This window comes from Ictalurus furcatus, chromosome 8 (genome assembly GCF_023375685.1).
Source record: "Ictalurus furcatus strain D&B chromosome 8, Billie_1.0, whole genome shotgun sequence".
Classification (NCBI taxonomy): Eukaryota; Metazoa; Chordata; class Actinopteri; order Siluriformes; family Ictaluridae; genus Ictalurus; species Ictalurus furcatus.
Window position 1 is genome coordinate 7775366 of NC_071262.1, and position 24413 is coordinate 7799778.

Here is a 24413-nt window from a genome sequence, read left to right on the forward strand (position 1 = left end):
CTTAAATAAATGCACAAAATATAGACAATTCCAATACAGGCTTCTCTCACAGCACCCTGAGAAAAAAAAATTAAACCAAAGACAGAATCAAAGTTTTAAAAAAGTAATAAGTTCCACTATGGTGTAAAAGAAAGGCATATTATTGTGTCAATCAAATATCTCTGTCCTAGGGGGCAATTCAGCCTTTAGCACAGCAGTCAGAGAAGAGAGCACTACTGGTTGGTATGAAAAACAGACTATCACTGCATTTTCAAGAAGTGTCTGCTTTGAAAGATTTTTGGTCTGATTTGTTTAAACTATGTTTCTTTGCTACCATTGTTTTTATAAATTGGATGTCAGAACAAATATGGTGTTGTACATACATATGCTTAGGTGTTTCAAGACTTAAATAAGAGGTAACATGTTCGTTCGTCTCTTTTTTTTTCATTCCCATGGCAGCATCGCGTTTTAGATTTACTATTTGGCACTTCAATAAAAGGAGAGGTGGTTTGCTGAGCAGGGCAGGCCGTCCCAGCCAGTTAACAGTCATGTATGTCTGCTGTGGCGAGGTGAAGAGTGGGGGTGGACGACAGACATGACACATGGTTAGTAAAGTAGTGCAATCCTATAAGGAGACACTGTCGGCTTGAACCTTGCGATGTTGGGTGCCTATAGGGTAATGCATAATACGCTTTGGATAGCAAAACTTTTAAGAGCAATAATCCCTAATAATGGTTGTGTAAGTACAAAAATGATGAAATGCAATCAATCCATATACCATAGATTTTTGTTTGTTTGTTTACTTGACACCTGATGATAGTCTTTTAATGCAAAGCAACACAATTCAGAGGTAATTATATAATCAGCAGTGGTAGCTAAATAAAATCAAATAACGTGTTGTAGCTACTTTTATCAGACATAAGGTAAAATGAATTGGAGCATTGTTACCTTTGTCAAAAGATGGAAGTGGATAAAAGAGATGAAGTTTTCAATAGTGCCTTTACCTTCACATCCCTGTCACTTCCCTCCCATATGACATTTGTTCACACCAGAATTTGCCACAACACAGCACTGGAACAAAGGGCATCTTTACACAGCAGAGAATGGGGTAGCACACCTCGAAGAAAAAACTGACACTGTTGCATGAAGATTGTTTTGGACCAGGCTTCTCAGTACTCACACGTCATGCAAAGTGTGGCAATGAAAAGGCTTTAGAAAGCTAATGAGGAAAAAACACTGGAGGAGAGAGAGAGAGAGAGAGAGAGAGAGAGAGAGAGAGAGATGGACAGACAGAAATAGAATCTGATAGCTCGGGCTCTATATCCCCCCCACCCCATTCCTGGCCCACAATTCTTCATAGAGCTGAGGGTGAGTGGCTTGTCCTGGTATTTTGTGGACAGAAGAAGAGTTTCTTGAAGAACCAGCAGGTGCTATGGACATCACTCTTCAGGCTGGGCTGGAAAGACCCCTTGTTACAGGGCCCTCCCTAAGACAAAGGAAGAGCATTGAAATCAGAACCAAAGGGGTGGGCGCTCGAAGCAGTGCCTGCAAGAGAAAGAAACAAAAAAAGTCTTTGGAATAATTGGTGGTTACTATAAATATATTGCAACAGTTCTAGATTAACAGAAATGACATGGGGCACTGGGGGAAGAAGTGCAGTCAGTAATGTTATTGTTCAGTTCTGCTTATGGTTATCATCAGAGTAGTTTCAGCCTCAGACCTTTTGCCCATGGGCAATGGAGCACCTGGTATATTTTGCACACTTTTCTGGCCACAAGCTTCAGAATTGTAAAGGTTGCAGTCTGCCCTCTATACTTCTGTGCTCTAGTTTTAAGTCAGAGAATAAACCTTTGAACACTATGAGCACAAAGAGCAAGATATAGTCAATGGTTTAAAACGTTCACAAAATTGTGCTTTGTCTGAAGCAGTGGTGAGTAAGCCAGATAATCTTTTGTGTTTGCAAAAAAATACTGGACTCTAGTGAAAAGTTTCTTTACTAGATTGAGCCTGGGTCTCCAAACAAAAAACAAACAAACAAAAAAATCCAGCTTTTTTCAACAAATGACATCAATCTAGATAAAGAAAATTTTGTGTTCATGCAGAACCATACGTCATGCTATAACATGCATTGAACTGTGCGCCAGTGTAATTCAAGGATATATTTTTGATCCTCCTTTTCTGTTCCAATCTGATTGTAAAGATAGCTTTGTTCAATAACAACAGCCTCCATTGACTGATAAGAGTCAGCATCTCCAACATCTTTTGATACATGTAAGAGAACAGATTTGAATCTCACTGGTTTTTGTTTGTGAATCATAACTGAGTCATTTTGCTCTGTGACTTCACCTAGGTATTTTGCTGTGTTATTCCTCAAACCAAACAGAGATGTCTGTAGATTCAAAATCAAAGTAGGATATACAGTTGCAATAAAAATTATTCAACCCCATTGCAAATCAGGTTTAATGTCACAATTTACAGACTTTCAGCTGTCTGCAATGAACAAATCAAACAAAAGCAACTGAAATAGTTCAACAATTTGGTTTCCCCAAAATCAACTGAAAATGCAACATGATAATAACATGATTTCTCCAGTTTCAAAATTATTCAACCCCTTCATGGCAAGTATCTTTAGCATTTAGCTGAGCACCCGTTCGCTGTTATGACCTGCTGAAAGCGAGATTCATAGCTTCTGGAATCTTAGTCTATTCCTCATGAGCAGTGGCCTCCAGTTCAGTAATATTCATGGGTTTGCGTGCTGCAACCACCTTCTTCAAATCCCACCAGAGATTTTCTATGGGGGTTCAAGTCAGGTGACTGTGATGGCCCTATAGAATCTTCCAGGACTTCTTCTGCAACCAAGCCTTGGTGGAATTTAAGGTATGCTTGGGATCATTGTCCTGTTGGAAGGTTCAGTGATGCCCAAACTTCAGCTTCCTTACAGACGGCATGATGTTTTCTCCTAGGATTTCCTGATACTTCAATGAATCCATCTTGCCTTCCACACGCTGCAGGTTTCCAGTGCCAGAGGATGCAAAGCAGCCCCAGAGCATCACCGAGCCACCACCATGCTTGACTGTGGACAGAGTGTTCTTTCTTCATTTTTCTTCCTTCAGATATACCGCTGATCCATCATGCTAAAAAGTTCCAGTTTTGTTTCATTGCTCCACAGAACAGAATCCCAAAACTTCTGTGGCTTATTTATATGCTTTTGAGATGACTTTTCTTGTGCTTTTGGGTCAGTAGTGGCGTACTTCTGTGTTTAGATCCCGCCTTACTGTGCTCACTGAAACCTCAGTGCCTGTTACCACCAAGTCTTGCTGCAGGTCTATTGCAGTCACTCGAGGGTTTTTCACAAACTGCCTTCTCAGAAATCTGGTTGCAGCCGTTAATAGCTTCCTTTTTCTGCCCCAACCAGGTATTTCATAAATTTTCTACCCCTAGCCAGTTCAGGTATTTCATGTGTTCCAGCTCAAGCACACCTGGTACAACTAATGAAGCCCTTGATTAGTTAGCCCTTGAGACAACACCTGTTTTGCATATTTGTGCTGTTTTGAGGGATTCTATTCAGGGGGTTGAATAATTTTGAAATAATATTGAAATGTAAGTTGCATTTTCAGTTGAATTCGGGGAAACCACTTGAAACATTCGTGTTGAACTATTTTAATTGCTTTTTTTTGATTTGTTCATTGCAAACAGCTGAAAGTCTGTAAATTTAGACAATAAAGCTGATTTGCAATGGGGGTTGAATAATTCTGATTGCAACTGTAAAGTGACTCTCTCATCAGGTTTTTTTTTAAAAACCCTTTTCTTTTATGTGCCACTATAACTAGTCTGAACTTTCACTATTTTCTGTATGTCCTTTAAAGCTTTTAAGGAAAATGTTTCCTGTTTCTTTCTTTGATGTAATGGCATCTGGACCTCATAAAGAGCTGTTGATGCTTATGCTAGGGTTCCATTATCACAACCTTCAAGTCCCATTACATCAACTGTGGTTATAACAACTTGTTCTCAGCCTCACACTTACAGTCCTGAATAAAGCATGGTAAAAAAAAAAAAGCATGTGTAAACCTGAACCCCGCTAGTCATTCTGGCTGCATTAAAGTAAATGTTATTTAACAGCAGCTCTTGGCTTACAGTATCCTCACTAAAAAAAAACTAATGCCTTGATTTATTAGGGGTGTGTGTGTGTGTGTGTGTGTGTGTGTGTGTGTGTGTGTGTGTGTGTGTGTAAAAATACATGCAAACTTAATAACACAGAGAAAATAATGCAAGCTGATTTACTAACAAGGTCCATAATAAAATAAAATAAAAATTATAATAATAAAGGGTGCAGAATAATATAGCTAATACAGCTTTGCAAAATTCCCTTAATGAATATTGATTTTAGGGCATGTCATTATAAAAAAAAAAAAAAAACACAGGGCAGTCTGTGCAAAAAAGATTCATTTAAAACCACGTGTAAATGTCACCTGCATCAATTTTCTGATGAATAAAATTGGCACTGACACACAGTAGGCACAGGAGGAGGAAGGCATGTAAAGTAGAGTTTATTCTCTTTATGTGAAAGACGTCACACAGCAACTGGGTGTCTGTATTGGCTTAATATTCACATGTGTGAATTATTGAAGTTCTTTGCTGAAGAAGGAATTTAGTCTACAGTACTGCATATGGTCTAGCAAGCAAGGCTGCTGTGGGCTGTAATGTTTAATTAAGAGTAGTATGATAGTATCACTGGTTATATATAAACTTGTATAAACTAGGCAGTGGTTGACACTGTTAAGGTCAACTGGCCAGCCTAGGGCAGAAAATCAAGAGGTATTCTTCTTGTTCCATTTCTTAAGTACACACTGTTCAGCCCCATTGCCACTTATTCACAGTGTAGTTAAGGGCCATTAATTGTCACCCAGAAGAGGATGAGTTTTCTTTTTTGTCTGGTTCCTCTCAAGGTTTCTTACTCATGTCCTCTCAGAGAGATTATCCTTTCTGCTGTTGCCTCTAGCTGGTTATTTAAATAAAATTGAATGGAATTGTTCAAAAATCTTTCTATTAACCCTATTGTTTTCATCCATTTGGCAAGCACAATGTCTTGCTATTTTAAAATGTATTGGCAAAACAAATTGGCAAACACGATGAAAAAGAAATTATTCTTTCTACTTTCTACTACTATAAGTGTTTATTTTCCCCCTGACTGTTCCCTGCCTATTATCAGATTTAGAGGAGGGATAATTCTTCTGGTCAGGTTGCACCCAGTTTCAGGCTTGCCTGATGAAGTGCAAGGCAGCTTTTCTTACCCATTGGAAAACGTGACATTTTGTACATTAGCCAGATGCAGGTTAGAGGCTCAGTACAGGGTTATCCCATGTGGGGAACATTGTTGATTTACTATGAGATTCATATTTTCTCTTTGCTAAATAATTATTAGTCAAGCAACATTATAGTGCTACAATGGAAGAGTGACAAACTTCAAATGGATTTCATTAGATTAGCATCTCAACTTTGAATGTTGTGGTTTGAGAGTCCATAATTGTTCTCATGGTGACATTCACTGGCGGCTTGATTGGCATGCTAGTCAAGCAAAATGAGCTGGCTCAGTCAACTACGTCTGTCGGGATATGGGTGAAAAGGCAGAACAGGATGAACTCTGAACTCCAGGAAGGCATGAGAGGAGCCAAAGAAGAGAGTGAATGAAAGAGAAGTCTTCATGTTGTTTGGGTTTGAAGTGCTGTTTTGGAGTGTGCATTGTGAATCACTGAGCCGTTTCCTTTAATGGAGCTACACAACTTCCTGCAGATTCCCTCATTGTGCCCCGCCAAAATTCTGGGCTTTAAAAACAAGCATTGACTGCCTAACTCGCCAAGAGAGTGCCTCATTTTTAACTGGCCAGGAGAGGCATTGAACACTTAAAGGCATGTGTAGTCCCACAAGTACAAGCTTCCATACCATGGGCCTGCTCTTTGTGTTCACCTTTGTGGCGTCACCACTGCTTGTTTCCTTCGGATCACGGGAGAGAGTGAATAGGGGATAGAAAATTCCCAGACGAAATCTGGCCAAAACAATAACAAACTATAATTCACCATTGATTGTAAAACTGTGAAGGATATGGGGGCTTGGGCTTCTCTTCTTTTCAAGCTTTCATCTCCATGCCTTTAAGAATTAACTATGCTATAAAGGGTTGTCTTGCCTGTATCGGCTGAAAGGATTAATTGCATATGAGGTTAATTTATAGCAGTACTTGTGTTATGGGCTTGCCACCTCCTGCAGGGATATTATACCATGCAGAGTTTATCTGTTCTGCATTTTTTGTGTGTGTGTGTGTGTGTGTGTGTGTGTGTGTGTGTGTGTGTGTGTGTGTGTGTATCTGTCTCCATGGTTCCTTAGATATTACATAGGTTTTTACAAAAAAAAAGGCTTTACAAATTGTCCGTAACATTTTTATCCAGCAGTAATGACTTCCAGTTATTGTACTATTCCTATCATGTGTGATTTTTTATAATAAGAAATGACAGGCTGCTGCATAGAAATTCACTTGACTTTAAAGATAAAAGAGAATTCAAGGCCCAGACATGAAACCCAATGTTTCATCATGTGAAAACGTACTCCAGAATAAGGGCCCTGATTGTATGTGGTAAGTGGTCGGCTGAAAGGGCGGTGATGTCTTATTTGATTGCCAAAATTTGTGTGAAATCTTACCTTACTTCCTGCTTATATATTTGGTTACAGTCTTTCATTCTGGATATAATGTAGAGCTACTCAACATGAAAAGATATATGGAACCCAGTCTAAAGTACAGTCATCACATAAAAACGATTAATTTTACTGTGTAAACAACAGAGAAAAATGAGTATACGTCAGTTACATTTTTCCTTTCCTCATGTTACACGTCATTTTCTACTCATTTCCTTGGTGTGCAGCGTTGCTAACAGATAGGGGGGAAAACCTTCTTCATTTAGAAATTAATTACTGCATATTTTGTGTTTGTTTGTTTTTTCCTAGTAAAAGTGCTGGAAAGCCAGGACATTTGTTGTGTCCTTTCTAATTTGTTCAAATACTGTACATTTCAAGTGAATTTTCATAAATCTTCTGATTTGTTAAAACTAAAGACGTTCCGTCTCATCCATCACAAAAGTGTTGTGCATTGTGGGACTGACCTTGATCTAAAATGGCATGGGCCCCTTGTGGGACAGACGGGGTCGAGGGCGCCTCCTCCTCCAGCCGGAGGGTCTTTGGTTCCGGCCAGCTCGGGCAGGGTTCTGACGCACAGGAGTCCTCATGCTACCCACCTCCTCCAGCTCCTTGCTATGCTCGGTGGAGGTCACTGGACCTGTGGGTCAGAGAAAGAACACTGTATTCCATACTGATGCATTTGACATATATGCTAATCCTCTGTTTTGTTAACTACTTGCCAACGGCAGTTCAGTTTACTGAAACCATCTCCTGATTTTAATTTCTTAAACTCTGTCAATGGCTCAGCAGGTCCAGACTACCATTCCTCAGTCTCATCAGTACATACCTTCCCTATCAGTTTCACTGTCATTTCTGAATCATATGATTTAAGGTGGATTACTGAATCAAAACTTTTTGGGGTTAATAACCAGAATCAGTCATGAAGAACTGTAAACAGGTGCAACAGCCACCAGTCTGGTGATCTCAGATCTCAGAGAATCGCATTTACTAAGTACATTAATTCTGTGAATGTACATTATTCAGTCTTATAGAGTGAGGTCCAAAAGTCTGAGACCGCTATGAAAATGACTCTATATGGTGTTCTTTTCTAATTTAACACAACGCTTCTCATTACAAATGATATTATCAGCAGCAACCCGAGTGAAAATAGATTATTTGAAATAGTTACATGAATCTCAGATCCATGTTAGATCAAATCCATTAGAGTGTCATCTCAACATGTGCTTCAATGGAAGGGATAAAACTCACAGAAAATCTGACTTTTTGAATAAACAGTTGAAAAATGGTCAATATCACATTGAAATAGTGAAATAGAATTGGTGCAACATCTTCTATATTTAAATAGTCAAGATGTTGCATATGTGTAACAGCATTTCCCCACCACTTTTTCATATACGCAGGTTTGTCTCCACCACATGTTCAGAGTAAAGTACATTTTAAAAAATCATTTAATAGGTGTTGGCAGAAACTGATCCAAATGCTGACTAAAAAATATCAAGACATAATTTCCTGTGTTGTTTTCTCTGGATGGTGTCTATAATGAATCTCTCCTATATGATACAAACTCTTGTGTCCAGGCAGCTTTAAATGAACACAACACGAGACATTTTAAAGCAGGGTTTCCTTTGGTTTCCTTTCATGCAACCCAACGTTTGCATATGGCATTATGATCACATTATTTTATCATAATTTAGAGAAAATGTCACTATAACGGTCAATTAAACTGTGTGATGTATTCAGTGTGCTCAGGAAAGACAGCATGTAGTTGATGTAAACTGTATAAACTCAATTTTAAAATAGTTTCAAAGTATCCATCATTCCTTTACATTGCTTTCATTTTTAAAATGCTGGTATGAATTCAAATGCTTTTCTGTTAGATGCATTTCATAGAGATCATAAAAAATGCTTCAGTAATACATCTGGTGTTTTTTTTTTTCTTTTCTTTTTTTGCCTTATAGTCATTCCTGTCTCCAGCACAAAACATGCCCATGCTATTCAATTTGATTGCACATATGCTATTATGGTAAAATTATATCAAAATTCAATCAATTTTCATGTGTGTCACAAAAAATTTCTCAAACTTGATAGTTAAGGGTTTTTTGCTTCCTAATGGGATTCTATGTAAAATTCTTTCCGTGCTATGGCTTTGCATAGATTCTTTAGGGGGAACAAACCAAAGGATTCCAATGAGTGTACGTTAAATATTTAAAAATTTTGAATAAACATTTGCACCAATATGAATTTTTTTCCTAACAACTCTGTGTTTTACTCAAGAAAGTAAAACAGTTCATAAACAGCTTGTATGCACAGATGTGTGAGTGAGGATTTGTATGTATGAACATATAGTAAGTCTTGAATATACCCAGATGTTTCATATCATCACACAATAAGTGTAGTAAGATCTTGTAAGCCTGCTTTCCACATTTGTGTGTGATCCAATTCTCCCCAACCTTTCACCTCTGTAGGAAATCAAAGCACTGCTCCAGGGAGTTTGGGTTTGAAGTATCTTCATCTGCTCTCTGACACCTGATGTGACTGATCTCACAAGTGATTCCACCACTGATCTCTTAGATGGCATTACTGAGTCTGGAAGTGTTTTGCATGAGAAAGTTACTAATATGCATACATCATGGGGAAATTAGGGAGTGGATTCATGGTAATTCAAGCATCAGAATTAATTGAATATAATGTGAAGCTCATAAAAACCTGTTTAATTATTAAATAGCCATTGGTTCTCAGTGCTGATTCAGTGAACATCCAAGCCACCATTTCCAAGCAATTTATTTTGCAATGAATTTTTTACACAATGAAGGTCTTAAACATTTCCTTGCATGCTTTGTGAATTAATCTCTCTCTCTCTCTCTCTCTCTCTCTCTCTCTCTCTCTCTCCATGGTTTTAACATTTGTATATATCCTTTAGTCAAGCCTCAAATTTTGTGCCAAAAACTCATCAGTGAGTAAAAATGCATTTTTCAAGAAGAGCTTAACTACAGGCTTTACATTAAGCTTTACTGTCAAGAACAAGAATTTCTTAACAGGCAACATGTATTCCTAAAGCCAAGCCAGGTCTTTCATTATGTTTATAATTGAAAAGTTTTTTAATTTCATATTATTTTTCATATTTCAGCAATTTAATATCCTTTGCTAACCTTGGACAAGAACTTTGGAAGAGAAAATTTTTGTCACATACAGTTGCAAGAAAAAATATACAACCCCCATTGCAAATCAGGTTTATTGTCAAAATTTACAGCCTTTCAGCTGTTTGCAATGAACAAATCAAACAAAAGCAATTGAAATAGTTCAACACAACAAATTCTTCAAGTGGTTTCCCAAATTCAACTGAAAATGCAACTTATAATGATTTCTCCAGTTTCAAAATTATTCAACCCCTTCATGGCAAGCATCTTTAGCACTTAGTAGAGCACCTTATGCTTTTATGACTAGCTGCAAACGAGATGCATAGCTTCGGAAGCCTTCCTGAGGAATCTTATCCCCTTCCTCATGAGCAATGGCCTCCAGTTCAGTAATATTCTTGGGTTTGCGTGCTGCAACGCCTTCTTCAAATCCCACCAGAGATTTTCTATGGGGTTCAAGTCAGGTGACTGTGATGGCCCTGTAGAATCTTCCAGTACTTCTTCTGCAACCAAGCCTTGGTGGAATTTGAGGTATGCTTGGGATCATTGTCCTGTTGGAAGGTTCAGTGTCACCCAAGCTTCAGTTTCCTCACAGATGGCATGACATTTTCTCCTAGGATTTCCTGATACTTCAATGAATCCATCCCCATGCTGCAGGTTTCCAGTGCCAGAGGATGCAAAGCAGCCCCATAGCATCACCGAGCCACCACCACGCTTGACTGTGGACAGAGTGTTCTTTCTTCATTCTTTTTTCCTCCAGACATACCGCTGATCCATCGTGCCGAAAAGTTCCAGTTTTGTTTCATTGTTTTATTGGGTCAGTAGTGGTGTATGTCTTGGATTTCTGGCATGGAAACCTTCTGCATTTAGTACACACCTTACTGTGCTCACTGAAACCTTTGCACCTGTTGCCACCAAGTCTTGCTGCAGGTCTTTTGCAGTCACTCGAGTGTTTTTCACAACCTGCCTTCTGAGAAATCTGGTTGCAGCCGTTGATATCTTTTCTGATATCTTTTTCTGCACCGTCCAGATATTTCATAAATTTTTGCCCTAGTTCAGGTATTTCATGTGTTCCAGCTCAAGGACACCTGCTGCAACTTATGAAGCCCTTTATGTGCTCTTATGAGGGATTCTATTCAGGGGGTTGAATAATTTTGAGACTGGAGAAGTCATTATAAGTTGCATTTTCAGTTGAATTTGGGGAAACCACTTGAAGCATTCATTGTGTTGAACTATTTAAATTGCTTTTGTTTGATTTGTTCATTGCAAACAATTGAAACTCTGTAAATTTTGACAGTAAACCTGATTTGCAATGGGGGTTGCATAATTTTGATTGCAACTGTATGCTCAGAATTTCCGCTTCTTGAAAATATCATCAAGGGCTCCTTGTCTCTCAGTGGAATACAATGAGTATTTAAGCATACTCTATTTTTTTCAAAAACTAGTCTTATATTCAAGCTAATCATCTTTACTTGCTTTGTTACGTGTTTACATGAGAACAGTTGACTAATTCATTCAAGGCATACAAAGACTCCATTGCATATTTTACAGGGGGGGGCACAAAATCCGACTTTCCCCCAGGCAGCCTAATTCTACACTTATCCTCTTGTTATTGGACCAAAAACAGAATTAATGAAGGAAGTTTATATATTCAGTCAGGATTTAACTCATGTCTACTTAATAGTTGGTGGGGGAAGGTAGAAGGTGAGGGGTTAAAATGTAAAAATGTTTGAGTGTGGTTAGAGCTGACATGAAGGTTTTTTTTCTCAAGAGTAACAGAAAAACACACACGGGTCTTATCCACTGTCAGTGCAACCATCATTCAATCATGCGTGTCTCTGAAACATGACAGGAAATATAGAGCCAAATTATCTCAAAGGGATGAAAATTCCAGGATTGATACAAAATGTCCCAGCTTGGCCTCCAGAAGAGGTTGTAATTACAACTGAACAAGCTGAATACTGCTTATCAATATGTTACTTTCACTCTTCTCCCCATGCTCAGCCTGTCATAACCCCTCTCCTTAATGAGACAATTTAAAGATTTCCTGCCATCACAAGCCGCCTGTCTTTGCCCAGCGTCTTGAGGAAGTACATCTGAGTTCGGGTCAAAAAAGCGTAATGAAAGCTGCTAAAAATAAAGTCTCCGGCAGCCATCAGAACAACGTTTATGAATTAACTCTTAACACCCGGCGGAAACTCAATCAGACAGATGCGCTAAATATTGAGGGGGAAGTCTATTTTAAGCACATAGGATCACTCTATTTGACTGTTTTACTGCTCTTGACTTTGTCTCAAACCACATGGATCTTTTTAGACCTCTGATGGATGCTGCATCCTTTTAAACTCCACCAACAATGATGGCAAAATGACAAGAACAATAAAAGTGTTTGTAGTAGAATAGATTGTGCCTACATATTTGATCAGTTTCTTAACCCACTACTCCGTCCACCATGGAGTAAAATGCTTCATTCTTGTATTATATTGACAATTACTGTACTACAGTATACTATACTATAAGTGACTCTTAAGACACCATATCATATGAGAAAATCAAATGAGTGAGAGCAGTGTGGTTTGGTTTTATACAAATACAGTTTTAAGAAAAAGTATGAAAGCTAACACTGTTTTAAAGTTTGCCATTCATTTACAAGTGTGAGACCATAACTCTTCTTTAGACATCCCTCAGTAAGGCTTAGTTTATTCCCACTAGCCATAGCTGCTTCACCTATTGCTTGATCATGATGCTTCATAATTCCCTTATTGTAGTTTTGAAAAAAGAAGAATGAAAAAAGAAAATGAAAAAAGAGTGAACTTTTTGGTGCTTTCTTTCAGCTCGACTGAAGATAGTAGTGCAGCAGTAACTATTCCCATTTCAGTTTGTGTGACAGACTGCTCCATCCTCCAGAGTCATGATGAATAGCCAGAAGTGCTACTATTTCATTTTCTTCTCACTGCCTCGGTGCACTCCTCGGGTGCTATCCATTATGTTGGCTTTTTCACACGACTGCCTTGCTCCTGCTGGACATACGGAGGTTGATAGCCTGTCCCTCTAAATCCACAGTCTGTCTCTCATGCGGACAACTAGTGCCTCTTCAAGCCCGTCTGGCAGAGGAGAAAGAGCCACAGGGCACAGGGCAGTTATGAACAGCCGGCTGAGTTTGATGGGTGACTCACTGAAACACTGTGTCTAGCTAAAATGTATAATATACAGCAAATATAAGTGTGCTGCACCAGTAAAAAAAAACAAAACAAAACAAAACAACAACAACAACAACAAAAACTTAATCCACAGACAAGAAGGACACATGATTATTATCAAGGATGCATTAGAGACATGTTTTGGAGAGCATGTATACGGAAAGGGCAGATGGATTTAATCTGTTTGCCACTACTCCAGGAAGTGAGAGATTAGATCTATTTATGTGCAAAGCAGAACCAGGTGAGGACAGCACAGCGTTCCTCTATAGGGAGATGTATTACATGTGTTTTCACTCCTCAAGCTCAACCTCTGATACCTACCCAGTGCTGGCTATTCTCAGTCAGGTAATAGAGCTCTGCTATGCTATGTAATTAAATTGTCTCTGTTTGAATGTTAAAAATGGACTTATCTGGTTTCCTTATTAAACTAGCCAATGATTTATTGTCTATCTTTACCGTGCATTTTATATATATCATATTTAGAATGAGCCACAAACACTGAAACAATAGCTGAATGAGACATGCTTAGCCAGCATGGAAAAAAATTGTAGTGAAGCATGATGAGAGAAGAATTAACCAAAGAAAAAGGCTAATAATACCTACAAAATGGACAAAGACAGACAATAATTGATAATGATGCTGATGGCAGTTTCATAAGGAACCCTGGTAAGTCATTTAAAAAATAATAAGATTTAAAAAAAAAAAAAAACTGTATACAGTATATACTAAAACAACCCCATTATCACAAAACACTAGGCACTGGAAGACACTAGGAGACATAATACTGGACAAACATATTGTAACAAATCTTAAATTTTATACTACATTCGTGGCTGCTGTAGACCAGAAATGTATTGATTCATGTGTGCACAAGTAAAACCACCAGAAGAAAATATAGTCATTTGTCGAGCATGATCACAGAAAGGTCCTAGGTTTCTGCTTTCAACCAGACAAGCTTGGCTCCACAATCTCTTTCAACTGGACATTCCATTGGAAAGAACTCAACAGCATGTATGAAATGAACTATAACAGGATTAAATAGCAGAGCATCAAGACACTCTCTCCCCAGCATGAATTGCAGATATAACAGCTTGTAGCAGATACTCTAAGTCAATGCAGGACTAGTCTTGTAAGCCAGATTTCTATTTGGATAGTCAGATACCTTTCCACAATAATAATAATAATAATAATAAACTATTTTCACAGGAGGAGGCCATTTTGGTAACAACCAACTACACTATGTGTAGTTTGTTCATCACACCAATATGTGCTTTTTAAACATCTCATTCCAGATTTAGTCCCCCTCTGCGCTTATAATAAACTCCACTCTTCTGGGAAGGCTTTCCACTAGATTTTTGAGCATGGCTGTGGGGATTTATTCATTCAGCCACAAAAGCATTAGTGAGGTCAGGCACTGATGTTGTGTGAGAAGGATTGGGGTGAAGTCGGCATTACAGTTCAACCCAAAGGTGTTCAGTGGGGTTCAGTGCAACTCGAGTTCTTCCACATCAACCTTGCATGGTTTGCACATGCAAACCATGTCTGCACGAATCTCAGTTTGTGCACAGGGGTATTGTCATGTTGGAACAGGTTTGGACCTCATAATTCCAGTGAAGGGAAATAATAATTCTACAGCACACAGTGGCATACTATTCAATTGTGTGCTTCCAATTTAGTGGTAGCAGTTTGTGGAAGACTCACATATGGGTGTGATGGTCAGGTGTCCATATACTTTTAGCCATATAGTTTAGTGTATGTATGGTTCTGCACATTAGTGTTTCTAGAGTTTGATCACAACCGCCCCACCCCCCATCCTCTCATCCGATATCCCTCCCGAGGAATATTACAAAAATTTAAAAATAAATAAATAAATAAATAAATAATTGTAATTATAGGGGGGTCCAGGAGTAAGAATATTTTTGCTGTTCAGTTCTTCTGACTTGGGGAGTAGTATTTATTTATTTATTAGTTTGTTTGTTTTCTTTAATCATATTATGTAACAACCATTAATGTAAGAATGAATAAGTGCTGCAGATCATTTTAATAGTTCACTTTTACATGTCAATTTAGTGTAAAGGGTTTTGCCTACGTAAACTTTTGTTTAGGCATCAAAACTGCTTATTATTTGGTCCTGACAAACTCCATATTTTTATACCTTGGAACTCTGTTTTACCATGGTAATTTTTAAACAATTACTAGCAACATTACTAATCAATTCCTGAATTCTGTATTATTGTGATGGGATTTCAGGTGCCAGCTTTGAATTTCAAAAAAATAATAATTTCTCCTTTTTGAACGGAGTGCATACCTACAGTATGTGTACACATAATTTAGGTATACACTCCGTTCAAAAAGGAGAAGAAATCTTTTTTTTTGAAATACAAAGCTGGCACCTGAAATCCCATCACAATAATACAGAAGACACTTTTGAAATAACCTGTATATAAAACAACAAATATATAAACATTTTCATTGCATTTAAAATCCAACCCTACTTTCCAATCCTAGTCCATCAGAGCCCCAAAAACAAATTCATTATATTTTGTACACAAATACCTGACAATATACTGGAAGAGGCCACTGAAACTGTGAAATTAGCTTCTAAACCAGGGAGGGCCAATTCCGGTCCTGAAGGGCCACTGCACTGTCCTGCAGAGTTTATCTCCATCCCTAATCACGTACACCTGAAACATCTAACTAAAGTCTTGAAAATGAACGGCAGGTGTGTTTGATTAGTATTTTTGTGAGTAAACTAACTAACTAGATCCCTAAATGAATAAATCACTTCAAAAAGCTTTCACTGTTAATGACTAAATCACATCGTTTGTGGCAAATGCCAAATTAGAAGAGATAAGCATTCTTTTAGCAGCTAACAAGCTAATGTTATCCATCAAATCTGTGCCAAGTAAATTAGATCTGGGAAAATGGGATGTCCTCAATTAACTAAATACAAATTCACATACTACTCATTAACACAGCGATAAGCATTAGCCTGGTAATTACCTCTCCTCAGCTACAATGTCGTATTATGAATTATCATCTGATTGCAAGTCGAGGTTTCCACTGGGAAAAGTAAAGGGAGGGGGCTCGTGCACCAGTAAAAAAGGGTCTAGCGACACCCCTGATTCTGCATGTATTAAACAAAATAATTTTATTTTAATTAAACTTAATACTGTAGATGTTGCCACGAACCTTTTTCAATCCAATGACTATAGTTTGCTCCCAAAATCTCAAAACCTGTCATGGCTTTCAAAAGTGTTCTGCAGCCTCAAACATTCTGAAGCTTGTTACCAGCTATGTGTGCAAAACAGCCATGGACAGAGTATCTGAGTCTTGGACTAGTGCCAAACAAAATGTTACAACAGAAGTGTACCACAAAGCCAGAGGTGAACAACTTGTTCAGATAAAAACAGCCTTTGGCTTATTGGACAATTGGTTTGTGTGTGTCTGAAATCACATTCTGTTTACATACTACATCCTTTTTATTACATTTACATGACTTCTGACACCATCACTTAAGAGCATATGTGTATGAGAGTGAGCACTGGGGTGTGGCTCCCCATGGGTGTGTAACCATAGCAGTTGGTGTGTGATATCAAAGCTATGATACCCAATGCTTTGAAGGACCTTCATTCACTAAAATGAGAACACGAATGTGAAACAAAAGAAAGAGAATCAAAAGGTGCATGCATACTACAGGTCTAAAGTAGAGCAAATCAGACTTTTTTTTTTTTTTTACCTATATACGAAACAAATCTTTGTGAACAGTGAACCAGATCTGTTTAAATATTTTAGACACTTTCTTTTTGGTGCATGGGTTGGGGTTGAATACAGAATTAAGATGCATTTTATTTTGAAAATGTCTGCATGTGAGGCCTTTGAGAGCAAAGGTCTGTTCACATTATTGACAGATATAGGTCACTAACAAACACTGATGTAAACCAGAAATCATTTCTGGTCTGACCAAAAATAATAAGACTTGTAAATGGTCATAGAGTGTTTTATTTTCTCCATTACACACAAATCTATGCCAAGTCCAATAAGCTGTAGCTTGCCAAGCCATCCTCCACTTAGTCATAGTAGAACAGTGGCATTATATCCTCAATAAGATTAGAATTAAGACAAAGCACTAACTTAGACACAGTACTGTTCGTACTGTCAGTCCTTCAGTGAACTATTTGGCATATGGAAATGAATGTAAAGAAGCCATGGCTGTTGCTTGAGCTGCATATGAAATCAGCAGTGCCCCATTCTGAAGCGTTCTGCCTTTTGAAGCCTGAGAGTCCCAGTGCTGCTTATCACATGCCTACCAGTAGCACAGGGCCTTGGCAGAAACTGGTACCAATCTCTTGTCGACTTTCAGACCACGTTACCATGGCAGCCACTCTGAAAGGCGCTCAGTCAGGACCAAAAGGATTGATATTGTGAATTGGAATGGAATCAGAGTCCCAGGTTTTACACATTTCAAGTTTTGAACCCGAAGCGCTTCATTAGCATCTGCTGGACAAGGTGGGTTATGCAGTGCATGTGGTCCAGCACATTGCTAGTTGCAAATATTTTGAAAGTACGTAACTGTTTGATATGCAGCATAGTGTGGCTGTGATCGTAGTGCACATGGGAGGAAATGAAGAACAGCTTTGTTTGGTGCTGCTCCACAGAGGAAAAAGGAATGGATAAAAAGTTGCTCCCTTTGTCCCAGTGTTTCTTCTTGCTCACCCCTCAACCCACAAAAGTTGCTCCATTTTGCAACCTATTACTGAGAAGAAAAGAGGCTGTACTACATTTTTTTTTTTTTTTGGTTTAAATCAAACATGTACTTTGTCGTTATTCAGCTCTCTGATCTCGTCTGACACGTTCAGATGGCACGCAGCTTTGGAAACTACACATGACCCAAATTAGTGCACTGCTTTAATGATGAGGTGAGAAATGGCCCAGTTCCAAGTGATCAGAGCGCAGGTTCAAAGCGGCGAGGCTGCCTGCTGTCGAAATGCTAATGAAGCTCAGCGAAAGAGAGAGAGAGAAAGCTGAACAGTTGCTCTGGATTGACAGGGGTGAATCAGTGGGTAGAGGTTACTGCAGGTTGGGTCCTCTAATTCACTGAGCTGCTCACACAAGTATATTAAGCAAGATTTCTCATGAATCAGCTCCAGGCAGTATGCCATTTTACAGAGGATTTGCTTTAAGGTTTGGGAGAGGCTGAGTTTTGGATATCCCACTCAGCCATGGCAAGGAAAGTGCAGATTTGCATATCTCGCATGGCAAAAAAAGAAACTGCTTCCTGCTTCCATGGCACTGATAAATTGTGATGAATTCCATGCACCTCGGATCACTGAATCATAATAATCATCAGTGCTGAATTTCTGTGTTGTGACTCTATAAGTGCTGGGGGGTCAGCTGCAGTGCCCCTGCTTTGGGCCTGTGCCACACTACAGGGTGACTTAGAGAAATGCCAACACTGTACACATTTTGTGCTGAGAGGACATATTTTGATCCCCATGTTCTCTGTTAAAAATCTCCTCAGTCAGTAGAGAATATTTGTGAAGTGATGAATAAAGAAACGCATAACTAGCTAAGCAACTGATTTAGCATAGAATTTCTGCGCCAGATAGAAATCTGGAAGAGCTCTGAAGTCTTTCTAGTTCCAAAATATTTGCTCTGGTTCTCATGGTGCATTTTCAGGTCATTGAGGTTGCAGCTGCAGTTCATTCTCAACTTTTGTTTATCTGTGTTGCGTATTAACCAATGTGTGTATACATGTGGTTAAAATGAAATGCAGTGCTCTTTGGTGCTTCCACTTTGGCCTTAAATATGTTTATAGACTTGATTTAAGTCTTCTTTGCCACTTTAAAGAGCAAACTATTCACACTATTCACGCACAATATAAGGTAATGCTGTTTTTTTTTTTTTATTTTTTTTTTTTATGAGAACCGTGGTTACAGCATTGGCTCTGATTTGCTGCAAGCATAACATCATCCCATATTTAAATCCTGCCAATAAAATGGAGTAATAAATAATAATAAAATAAATATACGTATATCACCCAAACATACTGTATATTAACAACTACAAGCTTAGTATGGCAAAGACTCAAGGACTTTCACTGCATATTATTTTGATTAAATTATTTGAAAAGGCAGTGCATGTCTATTCTGTAGCATGGGCCTATAAATTGTGGGAATTCTCAGTGGACGTGTAAAGTGTTTCCCAACTCTCCACCACTTCTTTGTGATCCACTTTCAGCTGTTCTCATTAAAGCATCTCAGTCCAAACAGCATATGAATACAGGGAACCATGGCTAGGGCACTACAATAGAAGCTCATATAAGACCAATTGTTGTGCTTACCTTTTTTTCTGCCTTATGATATCAGAATTGAAATGAGAAATTTCTACCCAGCTATGAGATAAAACCTAGTACAAAGTTTTGTTGTTTTTTTTTACTCTGTATATGGACTGTAATATTGTGCTGACTTCATGTTGCAATATTTTCTCACCACATGTTTTAGATATTGAATGTGAAAGCAATTAAATTCTATTTAATCTTGAAGCGTCTTCGCCGGCATGGCTCGCTGTTCATAAAAATGTCTTCTCTGATCACATCTGATTGACAAGGGCCATGAAACTAATGCTTTATATTCAAACAGGGATCCATAAATCAGTGTATAAACCACCAGGCAGGATGGATGGTGTGAAGCGTTTAGAATGTCTGGCTTTAATTAACCGGTTAAGGCGAAAGAGAAAGAGGCAAGCTGGGGAGGTTTCAGGTGATAGACTGTGTTCATTAGCAACTTTCTGGCCAACAAAATCTGTGTAAAATCTGTAAGAAAATCTGTAAGGAACAAAAGCGATTCTGATGCCATAACCATTTTCCTCTGCTCAAAGTCTTACAGATTAGCAGCGGTGAGAGCGTGCCGATCTGGCTGAAGGAAGCAGGCTGGCTGGTTGCTTTACCTCAGAAGCTGCCAGTACAGTACATGAGGCTCGCTACTGTTGCCAGACTCTGGAGTAGAAAGACTGAGCATCGAACAGCAATTTTAAGAATGCTACTAAACCTTTTATGTTCCCTGGAGACATACACCTGCGATTGTAGGAGAACAAGCAAGACCACCAGCTGTGAAAATTTTAAAGGCAGTTTAATATTTTAGTGCCTGTGTACACCTCCACATCAGAAGGGTCTCATTTGCTGTTGTGCAGTCTGGCCTGCATGCATATTTTATTCTGTCTCACCCTTTTAGTGTGTGGGTCAAGGTGAGCAGATTTATACAAAGGGCACTGAATTACATAAGGTTGGTTGACATGCCAAATCATTTATTATTTTACCATGGCCGCTTGGTAGCATTTTTATGTCCAAAGTGAGTGACGACATAACAGTGCACTTACTTTAATAAAAGGTGTTTGTTTTTAATAACACCAGCACTATTATTAATTATCTCCATTAACAAACAATACAATGAGACAAATATATTCTTTTAACTGCTTGGGAAGACCTTGTGAATGACAGATTTAAAAAATTCGTGTGAAACCATATATTTAATTTTAATGATCACACATGAATGTGCTTATTAAATTGGTGTGTTGTCTTAACAGATGATACTTGATACTGACACAGTTAGAAGTTCTTATATTATTGTTGCTCCAGTTCTCAGTAAACAATCTAAAAACATTTTGTGGCTAAATTGAAACAAATTATGTAGTCTTGCCAAAGAGATATACTTTGGTAGACCTGTACAACGCTGTTTATATCTACTGATTTAAAATCCCTCAGTGAATTCAAACTTGGAACATTGTGTATAAGTATATTGATTTTGTATATTGCTGTTCTTGTTGTAGCCTTATTGGATTTGTATGTTTTTATGTTTGTTTTATTAAATAAGACATGCCCACAATGCTATAAGAACTGGTGCTCAGAATACTGCTACATTGTATACAGCCAAAAGTTTGTGGACACCTGACCATAACACTCTTATGTGCTTGCTGAACATCCTATTCCAGATTTACTCTCCGTTTGCTATAATAACCTCCACTCTTCTGGGAAGACTTTCCAATAGATTTTGGAGCATGGCTATGAGGATTTGCCTATTCAGCCAAAAGAGCAGGACTGGGGCACAATCGGCATTCCATCTCAAAGGTGTTCAGTGGGGTTGAGGTAGAGGCTCTGTGCAGGCCACTTGAGTTCCTCCACACCAACCTTGGCAAGCCACGTCTTTATGGACGTCGCTTTGTGAACAGGTGTTTTGTCATGCTGGTACAGGTTTGGGCCTCTTAGTTCCAGTGAAAGGAAATTGTAACACTACAGAATACGAGATCCTCTACAATTACATGCTTTCCAACCTTGTCTGGGAAAGACACATATATGGGTGTGATAGGCAGGTGTCCACAAACATTCGGCCATATAGTGTATATAGGGAACTGATTTGAACCAAGAATCCACAATGTATTTCAACGTTACTTGCTTCTTTATAGCTGAAATTTAAATACCACCTGCTAACACAGATTGCATGGTACAGATGCCCGTGCCATCAAGTGTTTCTTCAGACAATAGATGGGAGATATGCAGGTCACACAGGTCTTTAAGTAAATATGAGCCACTGACCTTATATGTGTGTGTTCTTCTAAGCTAAAACATCAAGTGCACGTTAGAGGAAATTAAAAAAAGACTTGCTGAAGGGCATAATCCTTTAATAACTTTTCTGTAACTAGACTATACTTCCCAGTGGTTACCCACCATTATCATGTTATTGCTGGACATCTGGAAAGGTTTACAGGTTGGATGTTTTGTATGCTTTTCGTGGCCCTTTTAATCATAATTGTTGACAGAAGCCCCCTCTTTACATTAGGTAAACAGCCTGAAATTATGACTGAATGTTTCACATCCTTCCTCCTGTTAAAGGTGCTCTGTACGTGTAGAGTTATTAATGAGGCCTGTGTTTGTTTTGCTGGTCTTTCTACAGTCCTGGTGGATTCTGAAGGGTGCTGGTGGGTGCATGATTCTGCCTCAGCCATACATTCAGGCATACTTTAAATATTAATCGATGTCGTTGCAGTCATGAAGTTGGTTCTCTGCACACAGATGGTTTGTTTCAAATGATGTGGAGTGATCTCTGTGCCCTCACCTGCTTTCACTAAGGTGACAAACTAGGCGGCTAAAATTACACATCTCTGGAGCTTTGTGTGTACGTGTGTGTGTGTGTGCGTGTGTGTGTACGTGTGCGTGTGTGTATGCATTTCAACCTGTTGTTTTCCTCCCCTCTGTCTCCACTGAATGTGTTAAGGGGATATATCCTTTTCCTTCTTCAACTGAGGGATGAAACTCTGATATCGGAGGCAGTATAAGCTGACATCTTTACATACCAGGCTTAGGAATGGTGAGGTTGGAAGGCAGATCGTTTTCAGAATGAATTATGAATGGCTCACTGCAGAGAGGGCTTAGCCGGTTGTGAGGAAAGCCCATTGCAAGGTCGAGCTGAGCTGATTCAGGTATGCATAGCTGAGATATGCGAGGTCGCACGTTGTTCTGCCGACTGACTCTAAAACAACGAAAGTGTAGTCGCCTGTTGCACTGTGACTTCTACTGCTCGTCCCCGCCCTCTTTCAGTCTCTGCCTATAGATAACCCCTTTCACAGACACACACAATCGCTCTGTGAGTCTCTTTATCTCTGGACTGAAATAGCTTGTAAATTCCACCAAACTACCAGTGAACTGGAAAAAGTGTGCGTCTGGAGATGAAAGGCTTCACATGCGCTGCCTACACACTCAGACACTTGCAACACCTTCCCGCGACAGCACACATACCAGACTCACAGCAGGTCTCTTCCTTTTCTCTTCCTCTCTCTATATCTCTATCACTTTCTCTCTTTGCCTCTCTCTCCCCATCACTGATGCCTGATTCCCTAATGCTGTCTGAGTGAAGCTAATGCTGCTAATACTGCCTGGGAACAAGCGCTGGCCTGAGTCTGGGCATTACAGAGCCTCAGCCCAAGCGCCACAGCCACACACACGCATGAAAGATGGGACTGAAAAATGATACCGACTGTAATTCAGGCTAATTGCTTCCCATTTACTCATGCGAAGATAAAAATAGTAAGATCTCCTTAATGAAGGTGTGCAGATTGCCAGTTTGATGTGGCTAGTAGACTCTAGCCTGGGCACACACTCCTCCTCCTAACACACGGCACATGCTTCCCAGCATTTGTTAATTGATTGGTGTGAGTATTTGAAGAAATGCAGGGATCTACAGAAGGGTCACTCTTGTTGTTTTTAACACCAAACTGCAACCTGCATCACATCTGCAAGCCGGCCACTGGTCAGCTGACACAAGCTAAGACTTGAATGACCTAGCATTGGGATAAAGCTCTACTGCCAAATATGCATGTAGTAATGCTGTTACTACACATTAATTACACATTATGAAACCAGGCATTCGCACACTTTTTTGTGGGATTAAATTAAAGCCAAGTCCAGGCTTTCATGTATACAATGATCATATATATACATATATACACATGTACACATACACAGAGCCAAAATTCACAATAAAAGGTCTTTTGCTTTTGGAAATACAACCATTCACACTATACACCTGACTGTAGATTTCCATACTGACAGCACATTGGCTGCTTTCAAAGAAATCAGTCAGGCTGAATGAATTATACAAGCAGCTACACTATGTAACACATCAAGGAATGTGAGGAACATTCACAATGTGTAATAAGCATATGTGTTAGATTTGTGAGACCCAGCAACACACAGACCTCAAAGCTAGCTTAGCAATACATGTCACATACAGGAATAATCATGAATATATTACCCAATCATTTTATCCTTACAAATTCTGGCTCCCTTCTGTCAAAGAATTGACAGCATTCTCGTCAAGAAGAGAAAAAAAGAAGAAAAAAAAAACCCCAAGAATACACAACAACAACATGCAAACCTCTGCAGTGCAGTACAGTTTACAGCCCAGGTGCTGTTTCTCCTCCTCTCCCAAGCCACAGAAAGCTAACTACACTGGGTAACTGATCAACTACAGCTGCCTCTAGCCGAGCTGAACGCTAACAGCATATAGACAGAGCAAGAGAGTGAGAGAGAGAGAGAGAGAGAGAGAGAGAGAGAGAGAGAGAAAATAGACGAGCATAGGGAGGCTCCAGGCAACAGCCTGCATGCTCCTTGACTTACCAGCACGGGCTGAACACAGCAGAGAAAGCAGCAGCACAATCACCAGCGTCAGGATCTTCACATTCATTTCTGCTCTCCCCTCCGTCTCTCCTCTAGTCGTGAGCTGATATACTGTAGTGGTGTGTGTGTGTGTGTGTGTGTGTATGTGTGTAGAAGCGAGGTAGAGGAAGGGTGGGTGAGCTCGACAGAGAGAAAGGGAGAGATACTGTTTGCTCCTGCGCGTGTGGCTGTGTGTGTGTGTGTGTG

The 24413-nt window shown here is 39.2% G+C and overlaps 1 protein-coding gene across 1 annotated transcript; it reads right to left on the reverse strand.

Moving 5' to 3' along the window:
* Positions 1-502: 502 nt before the first annotated feature.
* Positions 503-24413, reverse strand: apln (apelin). The gene is made up of 3 exons (XM_053630845.1): positions 24168-24413; positions 7128-7300; positions 503-1524 (listed from the first exon to the last, which is right to left on the reverse strand). The coding sequence occupies exons 1-2, from the start codon at positions 24232-24234 to the stop codon at positions 7134-7136; spliced, it is 234 nt and encodes a 77-aa protein (XP_053486820.1). The 5' UTR covers positions 24235-24413; the 3' UTR covers positions 503-1524; positions 7128-7133.